The sequence below is a fragment of the Pyrgilauda ruficollis genome, unplaced genomic scaffold (genome assembly GCF_017590135.1).
Source record: "Pyrgilauda ruficollis isolate IOZ18807 unplaced genomic scaffold, ASM1759013v1 scaffold10, whole genome shotgun sequence".
Classification (NCBI taxonomy): domain Eukaryota; kingdom Metazoa; phylum Chordata; class Aves; order Passeriformes; family Passeridae; genus Pyrgilauda; species Pyrgilauda ruficollis.
Window position 1 is genome coordinate 7,111,655 of NW_024508101.1, and position 14,650 is coordinate 7,126,304.

A 14,650-nucleotide genomic window follows, 5' to 3' on the forward strand; every position below is an offset into this window, starting at 1 on the left:
GAATGACTCAGAGCACAGATATTTGGGCACTGCTCTAAGAAAAGCAAGGAATTGACCTTTTAATTAGCATAATATAGTAATTTAGCATAGCAATACTGATTGCTTATTAATAATTTATAGTTGTTGTTATGTATTGATCAAAGGGACTTAGAGATGTGATGTTTCTGCTCTGGATTTTGATAAGCTGATACCAATTAGTGAGCAGCATATTAGGTGCAAGTCAGAGAGACTAAAATAGCTGCATCTGCAGTGGAAGGCAGTTCCCTTGCAGTTCTCTGTTGCTGTAGGAAGGGGGTCTGATGGTGACCTATACAGGGACTTCTGGAGAAGTGTGCTCCTACTCACAGGTGAGACCAGCAGCTTCAGCTCCCACCTCCACCATAGGATGCCATCCACTGAGAAAATGTAGCAACTTCTTTATGTGCTGGAAATTTGCTGCCTAGAGGTTTAATTCTCCTGACTGCTTTCTCCCTGACCTCATGCGAAAGTTTGCTGCTCCAAACCAGTGTGAAAGACATCAGCCTGTTCAGGAGGTTGGTCTCTTTAGATCTCTGGCTGTGATAAATCTAAACTTCACAAATACAAAAATGAACTGTAGTGAGCAGGACTGCAATCTTTGCTATCCTAGTCCTTGAAAAGTGGGAGCCATAACTTCTCTTTACATTCCCTCTCCCTTTTTTTTCTGCTGATTTAGCATATAATAGAAACAAAACATTGCTGTTTCATGGCCAGTTTCTGCTTTGCCAGTTTTTTGCTCAGAGCTTTCTGCAGAAAAACAATTATTGCGTAGACACTATTGGAGATGTTCCCACATCTTATTCTGTCACATTTAATCCTGCTGAGTGTCAGGGCACTGCAGCTTTGCTGGACTAGGTCCTCCAAAAGCCAAAGCCTGTTTTGAATTAAGTGATGAATGTGTCTACCATTAAGCTTTTAATCAAAGATGAGGATTTGAGGGTCTGTAGATCCTTCTTCCATAATGGATTGGGATGAATTAATTACAGCTGATTCTAGCTGTAAAACTTATTTGGAACTTAACAGTAGTTTATTGCCATATTTAGGAAATTCAGGTGATTCTGTTTGCATTAACTGATGTGAAATTCAGCATATAATAAGGAAACACAGGCAAGCTAAATGTACCTCAGGCAGCATTGACCAGCCAGTGCTCCAGTTTCTTTCATGGTGCCGCAGCTCAGGGTATGCTGCCCGCATGCCTCCAAGCATCCTTATGCAATGCCATAAGAAGATGGTATTAAGGCATGCTCAGAGGTCAGAGCCTCTGGACAGCTTTAGTTTTCAATCCCTTTCAGTGTTGTACACCTTGCACGGATGATCTTGCAGAGGGATTTGCAGGGTTCAAAAGTTCTCTGGCCACAGATGGAAAGGGCGTGCCTTCCGAGTGGATGTGCTCTGCCATCCCTTTTCTTAACAGCTTGCAAAACATTTGCAAAGGCAGGCATCGCTTTTTTCTTCCCCTTCCTGTTTTGCTGAATCTGTTTTCTCATTTACCTTGATTTATCATTGCACATAAATCTGGGGATATCTTTGCACAACCTGGAAAGATGCATGCTGAGTTTGCTTGTCTCAGCTTTCCTCAGCCTCATGGTGCAGCCTTGCAAAGCTGTGGAGAGCTGTGGTGGTAGGCAGGCTGGGAACTGAGGGCATAGAGAGACATCATCTTTTCCTGCATGGGATCCATGCCTGGCACCTGCCTGCCCTTGCCATGGCACCAGCTCGTGCTGGATGATCCATCAGCACTCTCAGATGAGCAGTGAGTACCATGCTCTGGTGGAAAATCATCTCAGTTCATGGCATAAACAGCTGTCTAAGACAGCGCTCAGACCATGGTGAATCCAAGGCTGGACCTCTTGACCTCACCTGATGAAGCAGGTGTGGTCCCAGCATCCACAGGCTGATGTGATGGGTGAGAGCCTGCACAGCCCTGGAGGCTGCTGGGGCACAGAGCTGTATTGCAGCACTCTGACACTCACACTGAGGTGGGGAGAGGCTGCTCTACATCCCAGGGAATGTTTTCAACAACAAATCTAGTGCAACCCTAAAGTTTGTGGAGCATGAAATAAGATTTCTCTTTAAGAGAAAATCATCAGCCCTTACTGAATTATCCAAGTCCTTTCTATTGTTTTAAATCTCTCTCCCAGGACCCCCTGAGTGCTCTCATGCAGAAGGCATTCATTAGATAACCTAGGGGTTTGCTGGGATAGCAGGATCCAGCACCTATCCACAGCAAACAGCAACTGTGCAGCTCTTACTGAATTATGGAAATGACTGAATCCCTGCAGCATAGCCCATTTTACCTACACATGAGCAAAATAAGGTAATTTCCTCCCCAGGGCAGGGGGTGTGTCACATTTTGGGGTGCTGGAATCCTGGGATTATGTGAGGAGGGAAATGGATGGGAGGGAAAAAAATTTTGGTGAGGTAATAGGCACAGATTCCTTGAATTAAGGGAAACTTTACAGTGTACTAGGAAGATTCTGTGTGACTGAATAAAAAAAAAACTGATTTGGGGGACTCTGATTGGCCAGAGGAGAGGTAGCCTTACACATCCTTGCTGTGCAGTAGCACCAGATCAGTCCTCTGGAATGTCAGGGATCATATGTCACTGCCATCCTAAAGGCTGGTGAAGAAGACATGTTCTGCAGGTCCTTTCTTCAAAATCCTCTCTGGAGCTGCAGGAGTGAGAGTTGTTGAATCCACAGCTGGGCTATGCAGATGCTGCCGTGGTTGCTGCTGATGCAGGGAGGTGCCTGACATGGGGAAGCTATCCCTGCTTCTGTTTCAGATCCCAAGGCAGCCAGCAGTCTGTGGGCTGCAGTTTGCTGCTCAGAGGGTGAGCACATTGCCCAGGACATTAGTGACTTAACCTTCTGAGGCAGCCTAGCATCATTTGTGTTCCCAGTTTTAAGGAAGTCAGAATCCCAGCTGCAGCTGAAGATGGAATGTTCAGATCCTCCTCTGCTTTGTGCTTCAGACTTATGGGAAGAGGTCAGGGCCTTGAGCACCAGACTGCTGCCATCCCACTGCCCTTGGCTGCTTGTGGAGAGAAATATTCACCATTAGTGGGAAAAGGATGCTGCAGAGCAGTCTGTGACATTGACATGGAGCATATGTGTGCCACGTGGTGCCACTGTGTCCTGCTCACTGCACTTAATCTCCTAAAACAGCAGCTTTGTGGTAAGAAACCAAGGGCATCCCTGCCATGAGTCACTTTGGAGGCCACGTTTCTTTCAGCTGGAGCACTCCATGATGCTGTTGCCCCATGTTGTGAGTACTCCTGGACTGACACACTCATTATTAATTGATGTGGCTTATGAATTTTTCAGTGTTTTCTCACACTGTGCATCACAAAATGAAACCACCTTTTATGAGACAAAGATCTCTCCTAAAGCCCTACATCAAAGCCACAAAATTGTCACCCATATTGTGATCTTGTTCAGCCTTCACCGTGAGCATGTTTGCTTTGAAATACTTAATCAACCATTTGCTGAGCTACAGAGCTCCCAGCATGTTAAAGGATGAGTGCCTTGAAAACTTTCTCTTTGAGGCATTTGGCACCTATAACCATGCACAGCATATGCATTTGGCTGCACTAATTATTCTGGGAGAAATTAAGCCAGGCTTAGAAAGAACATGAGTGGGTCATGGCTTTTGTCTTAGTCCTCCAGCCATGGAAAATAATTCAGAAAGTGACATTTTCAGAGCCTCCAGCCGCATGGTGGTGTACTGGATACAGGAATAGAGAAAATTAATGTTTGGGATCACTGAGAGTGCCCCCAGCCAGGACAGTCCCTGCTCAACAGCAGCCCACCTGATCACCTATTCCTGGGTGCCAATTCTGCTGGGAAGGAAAACCAGCACAGACAATAGCTGAGGATTTCATAGAGACCTGAACTAAATACTTTCCTTTCCAGAAGAATAAAAGCCAGGTGTGTTTCTGCTCCCAATGCAGCAGAAAGCAGGTTGCTGCAGTTCAGCATTTGTGCTGCCAGAGCATTGAAAATGTGTTTTTCCAGAACCCCCTTGCAAAAGGCTGGTCCTCTGCAGGAGCACGTGTCATGGGCCACTGGATCCAGCACCACATTGTGACCTTTTACAAGGGAGGGGACATGCCCTGGGACAGGCCCCAGGTGCTCTTCAGGAGCAGGGATGTTGTGACATCTGCTGCCTTTGCTGGGAAGCAGGAGTCAGCATTAGCAGTGGCTGGTAGGGAGGGTTTAAACTGTTAAATGGTCCCGGTGGTTTCTGGCTGGAGCTGATGGCAGCTACACCAATGATACCTGTCACATCCACAGTGTAAATGCCAGGCATTGTAGGTTTTATCTGTGTGTTGCATCCTGTCATTACAAACCCTCTTAGCTTCCACGGCTGTTATTTCATTATAAACCCTTGTAGTTTACAACGCTGTTAGTCCCAGCAGAGCTGAGCTCAGAGCGTGGGTTTAGCTCCTGTGCCGTGTTTCACTCCCTGTGTCTGCTGGGACTGTGCCCCATCAATCCATGTTTGGTGGAGCAGCCAGATCCACTGTGCTCTTACCAACCAGCCAAGGGCTGTGTACAGCGTGTCACTTGTGCCACCAGCATTGTCCCCAGGCTGGGAGGGTTTGTTCCATCTGCAGCCCTCTCGCTGTGGTTGATGGCAAGAGAGCTGTGCCCTGCTCAGTCCCCAGGCAGGTGGGTGGATCTGAGGTGTGAATCTGAACCAAAGTGCTTTGTGCACAAAGCAGGAAAGAGGAGGCCAGCCTGGGCTGCTCCTGCAGCTCTTTCAGAGCCATGGCTGCAATTGTAAATGGTTTGGCTTTAAGCTGTGATAAACCGAAGCTGGAGTTTTCAATGTAAACACTTCAAATAAAACACTTGGACTCCAAAAGCATGGGGGTTTATAATCCCCTAACCCTTCATGTCCTTGCACTGCCTTTGGCATTTCCTGGTATAAGTAGAAGTGGGCCTGGGCTCTTGGCTTTAAAAACTATAAGGCTCAGGCTGGGTGATATGTGGGTGATTTCTGATGCAGTAAACACTTCAGATGTGGGTTTGGTAGGTGCCTGTGCATCTTGTCGAAGATCTTACAGACTAATTAAGCTGGTTGGTTTGTGTCTGCCTCTGCCTTTCAGAGATGTAGAGGGATTATCTCCCATCTATTCAGGATAACAGGAAGAAATTCTCTGTGAGTTTGTTTCAGGGGGATGGAAGCAAAGGATTGCTTCTGCAGGCCAGCAACTGGTTCTTACTGGCAATCAAAACTGTCAGACTCTCGTGAGGAATGTTTTAAACCCATTTCTCTTATTTACTAGTGTCCACTAAAATTATTCCTTATTAAGAGTTTAAATATAAAAAAACCTTGTCTTCTTGCAAGGTCGTCCTCTTGCAATTGAACCCTTACCAGGGGTTCAAGTAGACACCTGCCCTGCAATGCCTGCAGTGATAGGCTGGCTGCAGTGCTGGTCAGTTTTGGGTTCCACTTAAAACCTAATATACCTATAGTTTTTAATTTTTATTATTTTGCTTTAGCAACTGTTGCACCAATGTAGATAATCTCTGCAGGGCAGGCAGAGAGAACTAATGTGGTTGTGGGTAGACGTATGAAAACATCTAATTTACCAGCAGGCAGTTGGGTAATGATCAGTTGAGAATTACGAATTATGTAAATCATGTATTTGTGGCATGCTGCTGAAGAAAAGCCCAGTGTGTATGACAAATCATGTATATACTGAAATCTATAATACTTTTCACATTTAATTGACTGGGGCAACTTTATGATTTATATCTTTGCTTTATTTGCAGCACACCCATAACATAGTCATAATGCAGAACGAAACTAATTCATTTCTCTTTGACTTTTTAAATCATTTATGTATTTGGCTGTCAAGTACTTGAATATAAAGTGAGCATGCATGTGGCAGATAATAAATAGCTGATTCTCTAGTTAAGAAATTGAGTTTTAATGATATTAAGGTCTGTGTTGCCTTACTTGGTCTTGCTTAGATGGTATGCCTCACATTTGCACCTTTCTGTATTTCACAAGCAAAGTATATTTTATGGGTACCAGCATTACTCTCTTAATGGCTCTATATAGTGTTATGGCTGTGTAAAATGTGCTCTGCTTGCTCTGATGGCAGCAGGAGCCTTTCCCAGGCACAGGAGTCCTTCCCAGGCATAGCAGGAGACAGTGGCTGAGCTGTTGGGCTGCTGCTCTTAGTCACAAGAGATCTGCTGGAAGGTGCCAGGAGGACAGGCAGGCGCTGTCTCATTAGTACCATTCTGAAGACAACAAGAAGAAAATGTTATTTTGGCTACTACGGGCTAGGATTTCTTTCCCAAAGATCAGTTTTTGTCGTGGAGCTATCATGCAGAACCTTTGAAAATACAGCCTGGAAAGATTTTTTTTGTTTCTTTTAAGTACCAGGCTACTTGGCTTGGCGTCACTACTTAGTCTTGGGAAGCACAGCCCTGGAAAGCAATACCTTATCCACTCAACCACAGCCATAAAGATTGCCTAGGCTGCTTGTTGGCTCCTAAGAAAAATAATCTTCTGCAGTCAGATCTTTCCTGAACACCTGTATCATCACTGGAAAACATCTGCACAATCAAGATAGTGCAGAAAGTGTGAGGCATTTTTTTTGGCTCATTATCATACTGCAAAATCAACCTTCCTCCACAGCAGCATCCTCAATTCCTAAATTTAGCTCCTGAGTTATTTTGGGTAATGTGTGATTAACCTCAATTACTGTAGCTCAGATAGAATTCAAATAATGCTCCCTCTTTCAGAATTGCAAAGAAATGAAAATCTGGGACTGTACATTTCCTACCCTTAATGAAGCAGCTCCAAGAGGTGCTTCCAGAGGTGCAGGATAGTTGTTCTCTACATTTGTTCATGGAGAAACTAACAGGGGCAGCTGATCCTGAAAGGTGCTGGTAATCCATGGCTCTGTCCTGGTGCTGGGATCAGGAATATAAAGATGAACCACACCAGCAGGTTATGTTGTGCAGCTGGTGTGAATGAAGCCGTTGAAGCTTCAATGGATTTGGATCACAGTCAGGACACTTTGTAGTTTTCCTGAATTAAATCCATAACAAAGGCTTTCAAAAGCTAATCAAAAATACACTTTCTATGAATCTTAGCCATTGTTGGTCCTCTGGAAAATCAGTGGTGAAGCAGCATGCAGAAATAACACCTGCACCTGTGCGGGTCTGTGTGAGCATGTGTGGCAGAGGGGAGGTGAGGGATGTGCAGGCAGACAGATGGGGAGATGCCATGGAGAGCAGTGGGTCAGGGGCAATGTGGTGTTTCAGCTGATCCAGTGAGCACCAACAGATGAGCTCAGCATTCATCAGGCTGAGAATCAGAACTTTTGTCATCACTGTAGCTGTAACTTTCCAGACTACACTGCACCAGACCGCCTCAGGGTGAGGATGCTCAGCCCCAGGAGGCAGCAGGGCAGGCATCAGAAACTGTCTTGGTTTGGTGAACTTTGTGTTTGTCCTTTGTGGGGGCTTCTGTTCAGCCCCAGGAGGCAGCAGGGCAGGCATCAAAAACTGTATTGGATCGGTGAACTTTGTGTTTGTCCTTTATGGGAACTTCTGTTCCAGAATGTGGCCCCTCACCACTCGCTCTGTCTATCAGCAATGTAGCACAGGTGGTCAGCCTGAAGAACTGAACTGCTCCTAAAGGTGTTGCATTGGTTAATTTTTCACCTTGATTTGGCTTTTGTTTTTATACAGCTGGACAACCCTGATGAGCAAGCAGCACAGATCAGACGCGAGTTAGATGGACGTCTCCAAATGGCAGAACAAATTGCCAAGGTAAAAACAAAAGTCTACTGTTATTAATAACCTCTTCATTTAGGAGTGTACAAGGAGTTTGATGCAGCCCCCAGGTCCTGTCATTCTCTTACAAGTTTCTTCTCACAGTAATTACTGGTTAAAAGTGATCAGATTATTAGCTGCAAACAAACAAGATGAAGCTGTTCTGATGTGCTTTTCTTGGAATGTCCTGATGAGCTGGGAGAGTTTAGGTTCCTGAAAAATCTCTTGTGAATCCTCAGAGGTGTCACATTTCTATGCTAGACAATAAGGTGGATAGTTGTGTGTAAAAAAGGAGGCAGGAATCATCCTAATGGGATTTGTGGTTTTCTGCTGGGCTGATAGGAGCCACAATTTCCTGCCTGTAGGTAAATGCTGCCTCAATAAAGGTCGTTCAGATGTATTGTCTCAAAGAAGTTCACTCTGTGCATGAGAGCAGTCAGACCATCACTGCCCCCTGCAGACATTGCTGCTGTTTGGAACAATAGGCACGAGACCTCCAAACAGCTTTGATAGCCAAGAGCTCAGCTAATCTCCCTAGAGACCCTTCTGTAAGGAGCCATCTCCCTGGGAGCAAATCACACCCCCACACTGGCCTCCAATGGACCACAGATGATGGAGAGGCTCCTGTTGACATCAGTGTGGCCAAGTTTTATCCTTGCCTCTAATCAGATGCTCTGAGTCACTGATAAAGCCCTAATGGGGCTGAAGTCATTTGGAATGATCTATCTGGCTGTTCTTGATAATCAAGAAACCATTATTACAAGGCAAAAAAAAAATCTAATCACAGAGATGAGCTCAGTCTAGGGACCTGCCTTTCAGCAGCAGTCCTTCCAGCACTGAGCTGGGCCCAAATTAGGATTTTTTATAAGAAAGGTAATATCAGAGCTGTTTGCAACCACACTGATATGCCTGGATGTGAAAAGCAGAGCATACTGATTTATAGTAAGGCATTAACAATGGTGCTGGTGGAGCCTGCACAGCTCCTCCTCACTAGCACCTCTGTTAAACATCTGCTGCTGTTTCTTCTTTGAGGACATAGGCTCCGGTTTTCCGCACTTCACGGATAAAATTAGTGAGATGGCCAAGACCACACGTCCAATCAATGGTGCAGCAAAACAGCAAACTCACTGGAGGTCTTTTGTTCAGCATTTGGCCCTTTGCCATTTCATTCTTGTCAAGAAAACCTACAGTATTTATTTGCAGTAAAATGTAAGCCTCTGCACTGAGTGCAGCTGCTCTGGTTCTGAGATAGGTAGCCAGGCCCTGAGAAAAAGATTGCCTGGTTTTGTTGTTTAATTTTCTCTTTCTGGTATGTAGAACAACAATATGCATGATTCAGTAGCAGCCAGCAGAAGTTGCAGCATCATTAATTATTTTTTGCAAATGAGAATTTGCCATTTTCATTCTTCCCCCAAGGATGCTGAAAACAAACCATGACACTGCTGGTCATCCAAGAGAGAGTCAGGGGGAAACTCCTCAACATAACCTGACATATTTCTGTGCAGGATTCAACCTTTAAAATACAGCAGGGCAGCTTAGGGGGTGGTTTAGAGTAAAAGGGACTTACTTGGGTTTCAGTTGGCAGCTAGGGATATTTAATCTCCGTCATGGTACTGCAGCAGACTTTCTCTTCAGAATGTCAGGTCCCACCAGCATCTGCCTGCAAGAAACCTTGTTCTTTCAGATTTGTGAATACCATATTTTGGAGGCATCCAGATGACCTTTTGAATCTTCTATAGCCTCCTTTCTGGGCAAGGCTGCTTTCCCTGCAACAGAGGGCAGGTTCACAATTCATCTCAGTGAAAGGATAGCATTTCCATTTTTATCTCCAATTTGCAGCTTTTAATACAGATTTGCTGCACAGGGAGGCTTACAGTGCTTGTGAAACCAGCACTGAGCTGTCTGTCTTGGAGATTCCATGCTCGAGGCGAATTAATACCTCGTTGTTAAATTAAGAAATTCACACTAGGACATTTGCACTTCAGAGGCAGCAAAGGCTGTGGAGTCTTACGGGACCAGTGGCTCTGCAAGGCTTCGTCTGAGCTGTTGTGTGACCTTGAACAAGTCGCTGTTGTGCCAGCTTTCCTGCCTCTGCATACCAGGACACAGCTCTGGGTCTTTTTGCCTTTCCCCTGTGCCCAGCTCAGTGCAGCAGTAGGGCATGCTAGGCAAGGTCCCCCACTGAGCCCGACTCCATCAAAGCACATCAGCCCAGCCCTGGAGCGGCTTGAGGATCACGCTCTGTGGCAAGCAGATGTTTTAAAGCTGAATCTGGACAGGCTTTTCAGTCTGTCTGTTGTACTTTTCCAGCAGCTAAATAGAGCAGCATTACAGCTGAGAGCTTAGTGATGCCAAGGCAGACGTACATTTTTCTCTGCAGTGGCAAGTGCTCTGCTGTCCTGTGGTGCCTTTTCCCCCTCCCAGTCACCTGGCTCCAAGGACAAGGAGGAGCACGTGTAAGAGCAACTAAATGAGACCTGGTGGTGACGCTGGCATGATATGTCTGTCTGGGGCTGGACCCACTCTGCTCCAGCCTGCTGGACAGGTCATTCCTCATATCCTAACACTGCCTGTCTCCATGCTTGTGACTCTCTCCCTATTCCTGATCCTCTCTCTGCTCCCAGTACATGGGGAAGTGACTAATGACCTTTCTTGCTGTTGTCTGCGTCTCTTGATAGTTTCTTACTCCCGACTTCCCCCAGCTTTATCTCCAGTCTGATGGGTGACTTGAGACCACATCTGCATCTCTGCATTTCCAACATCAGCTAAATAGTTCTAATTAAACTGTTGTGCATCACTTCAAACTACATTTTTAGCCCTAATATGAGAAGCTGCTGGTGGCTCACAGTGAAATGTCTCAGTCCTTGCTGCACTGCTGAAGAGGTTTGTGAGGACAGTGCCAAAATTACAGTCCCTGGAGAGATGGATGACAGCATGCTAAAAAAGCAATAATAACTGAACATCATTGCTGCAGCAGTAGTTCTCAAAATCTACGAAACAGTTGCATTTTTTTTTTCCTAGGGGTGACTTGCTAGTTATATAATGCACAGACAATACAGGAGGCTGATTAGGCAGTTTATTTCACTGTAGGTCTAATTTACATGAGGGAATTGCTTCCCAAGATTGAGGCTGGAAACAGATGACTATACTTCAGCTGCTTGTGTGAGTGCTGCTGTGAGCTCTGCTTGTAGTGGGTAAGATCTTAAGGACTGATGCAAGAATGAGTGCAGAGAACTCCTTCAGCAGCCTGATGACAGACTTCTAGAAGAAACCTGACCTTGTTTTCTTTTTTAGCATACATTTTACAAATGGCATTTTACAATGTTGTGAATTGCCACCAAGATTGTTTGCACATCAGCCTTGTGTTCCCTGGCTGCAGATGCTGCCTCACTGTCTTACACCTTGCACAGTGTCTTGTAACCCACTGAGAGACATTTGAATCCTGAGCAGATTCAGGCCATGGGAGGAGTTGTCAGAAGATGTAAGGCTCAGGCTGGTGATGGGCAGCAGTTCAAAGCTGAGAACATGCATTGGGGAACATCATAATTTGCTCTCAGTGTCACCCTTGGTTTTAGAGTTTAAATTTCCCATTGACAGCAAGCAGCACTGGAAAATGTCACAGCGAAAAGTTGTCTTCTTTGGGGGAGGCTCAGGCCTTGGCAAGTAGTGGAAAGGAGTTTTACCCCTTCTTTCAGTTAGGACCAAACATTCCTGCCACATGGCCCACAGTTTTCCCTCTTTGGGCTCCTTTCACACCTAGAAATCTGATTAAGCAACCACTAAGAAGTGTTTTAAAAAGAGCTGGTGCAACTGGAAGACTGGAAAACAAATTTCTTACTGTCAGCATCCTCTGAATCAGTAAGTTGCTGTTGGTCACAAAGTTCAGTTGAGATCTGGCCTGGAGTGTTTGTAGTTGAGGAAAATGCCATCCATAGGAAAAAGCCCAATTGCAGATAGAAGTCAGTGAAAAGCAAGTGCATGCACGATGCAGGAAAGTTGGACAAGTACCAAGTAGTAATTCTGTGAGAAACTAGCAATAATGTTTCTACATTACTCGGGGGAAGCTGTAATTTGTCATCTGGTTTGTAGGAGCTCCCTGCTCACAAACCTCTGCAGATGCTCTCGGGGGATTCTCCCACTGCAACAAGTGGCTGTTGATTGTCACAAACATTCATTCTGTTGTGTTTGTTTCCAAATCCAAGGAGCGCAAGTTTCCCAAGTTTGTGTCCAAAGAAATGGAGAACATGTACATTGAGGAGCTGAAGTCATCTGTCAATCTCCTGATGGCAAACTTGGAGAGCATGCCTGTGTCTAAAGGAGGCTCTGAGTTCAAGCTGCAGAAGCTGAAACGTAGCCACAACACCTCAATAATTGACATGGGAGAGGAAAATGAGAACCAGCTTTCCAAGTCAGACGTCGTGTTGTCATTCTCCCTGGAGGTAAGCTTCATGCACACAACAGTGTGCAGAGCTCATGGGAGTAAAAAGCACAGCAGCCAACTTGTGCTCAGTTCAATTTTAGGTTAGGTGGAGAGAGGTGAGTAGAAGTCACTCTCTGTTTACTGGAAGTTTTGCCTGTGATTAAACACTGTGTCCTTTCTAGTGTCTCACCACCTTGTTGGAACAATCTGTGTGATGTGCACTGTCTGGCATTTTGTGATGATGTATATCAAATGGCCCAGAAATCTGCATCATTCCCTGACCTCTTCATGCAGTTTGTTACTGAGTGTAGCCCAGTAACCCCGAGCCTGTATTGTCCCCAAAACCATTACAATAATGCAACACTGTAAATATCAGCATCTTTAATTACTGCCAGCTACAGGGCTTGCTGCATTTCCCTGCGAGAATTGCTTCCTCTTTGAAGAATTGTGAAAAATTCCTGGGGTTTGAATTCACCCAACAGATTGGTTTGCAGTTTGTGTGGAAATACTGTTCTGTGCTGGGTTGCTCTTTGCTCTCTGTTGCATGCTGACTTTCTGCTCAGTGCTCTGTTGAGCAGTTTGTCTGTGCAGCCCAGGGAAAGGCAGGGTGCTGCTGCTGCCTCAGTCCTGGAACAGTGTTGCTCAGTAGCTGTTTTCAGCCAACTCAGTTGTTTTGTGCAAACACATTTGTGGTCTGTTTGTGGGCATATTTACTTCAAGGAGTCATCAGCTCACCCCTACAGAATTGTTGTTGTCTGTCAATGAGTGGGTTTATGTTACATTGTCAAAACAACTACCAGGATGGAGTCAAAAATGTAGGATGCAGAAATATCAGAAAATTGTGGTTTTGTGTAGTTTCCTGTTTATTTCTCTTCTTAGGGGGGGTCTTTTGTTATACATATTACGTTAATGCAAAACTTAGCTCTGGTTGTCCAGTCTTAGAATTCAACTCATTAAGTGTCTGAAACCATCTTTATAGTATTCAGTTCATCTTATTTAAAGTTAGGGCTGTGAACCCAGGGATGGTGCCTTCAAGAGCAGCATCAAATAAGGCTGACTTCCAAGCATTGCCATGTGGAGGAGCAGGGAACTATCACAAAGCAGTAGCCCCCCTGTTGCAGAAGCTGTGCAGCGTGTACAGCTGTGTGTGAAGGGACACCCTCACAGCAGGGTGTCACAAATGCTCTGCTCCAGCTGAACCCCATCTGGTGGGAAGTCAAAGCCCAGTGAAGCACTGACTTTAGGAGCTGGCAGTTCTGGGCACTGCTCAGTGCACAAAACTCCTGCTGCAAGAAAGCTTTTACCAAAAATGTGCACTCATCAGAGGCTTTGTGGAGCTCTGTGTGCCAGGGACAGGATCCTCAGCTCCAGACAGATCAGAAGACCTGAGGAGAGGAATTTTAAACCCCTGTGTATATACTACATAAATAGCTGTAATAGAACATGAACAGAGACTCCCACAGTGATTCTTGTAGAAATGTTTAAGGTGTGTGGTTAATGGGATTAATCACCTTAAAAAAAAAAGGAAAAAAATTAATTACCTGCAAGAAACTTAGGTAGTGATTTCTTAATTAGGAAGATTTTCTATAAGCAAGATGAAGGGAGTTGTTTTTTGTTTTTGTTTTTTTTTAACCAGAGCTATAGAATGGACAGGGGACAGCAGTTTTAGACTGGAAGAGTGTAGATGTAAATTTGGTATAAGAAAGAAAGTGGTTTTGATGAGGGTGGTAGGACACTGGAAGAGGCAACAAATGGGACGTAGGTGTTTCATCCTTGGAGTTTTTGAAGATCAGGTTGGATGGGGCTCTGAGCAGCTTGATCTACTGAAAGATGTCCATGCCTCAGCATGGGAATTGGACCAGATGATCTTCAAATGTGAACCCAAACCATTTTATGATTAATATGGAAAATATGCTTTTGGCACAAGCTGAGTAGTTGTGTGCTTTTTTTTTTTTTAGCCTGGATTTCACATATTAAGGCATTTCTAGATGGGGCAGGACCATGTCTGTGAAGCCCATCTCCTGAAGTTTGGTGCACCCTGGGCACCCAAGGGTTTCAGTGAGCCCCTGTGCAGTCAGAGGGAATCCTGGTCTCCATACAGACCTGCCTGGCTGCCACAGTCCCCACTCAGTGCCACTATCCCTGCCTCCTGCCCCTGTCAACATCCAGCAGCACGTGGAGGACCCCAGCACTGGCTGACCCCAGGGTTCAGCAGCCCCAGCAGGGTCTGAAGGAGGCTGCTCCTCTAACATTTCTCCTTCTCTGCCTGCAGGTTGTCATCATGGAGGTGCAGGGGCTGAAGTCGCTGGCCCCCAACCGCATCGTGTACTGCACCATGGAAGTGGAAGGTGGGGAGAAGCTGCAGACAGACCAGGCTGAGGCCTCAAAGCCAACGTAAGCCTTGCTT

The 14,650-nt window shown here is 45.4% G+C and overlaps 1 protein-coding gene across 6 annotated transcripts in view; it reads left to right on the forward strand.

The window, feature by feature from the left end:
* CADPS (calcium dependent secretion activator) overlaps window positions 1-14,650 on the forward strand; it is a 204,619-nt gene that overhangs the window by 61,681 nt on the left and 128,288 nt on the right. For all 6 annotated transcript variants that reach the window (XM_041465232.1, XM_041465224.1, XM_041465241.1 and 3 more), the window contains exons 4-6: window positions 7,740-7,820; window positions 12,026-12,262; window positions 14,516-14,637. In XM_041465232.1, the coding sequence (XP_041321166.1) occupies window positions 7,740-7,820; window positions 12,026-12,262; window positions 14,516-14,637 (440 nt within the window). The remainder of the gene's footprint in view (window positions 1-7,739; window positions 7,821-12,025; window positions 12,263-14,515; window positions 14,638-14,650) is intronic.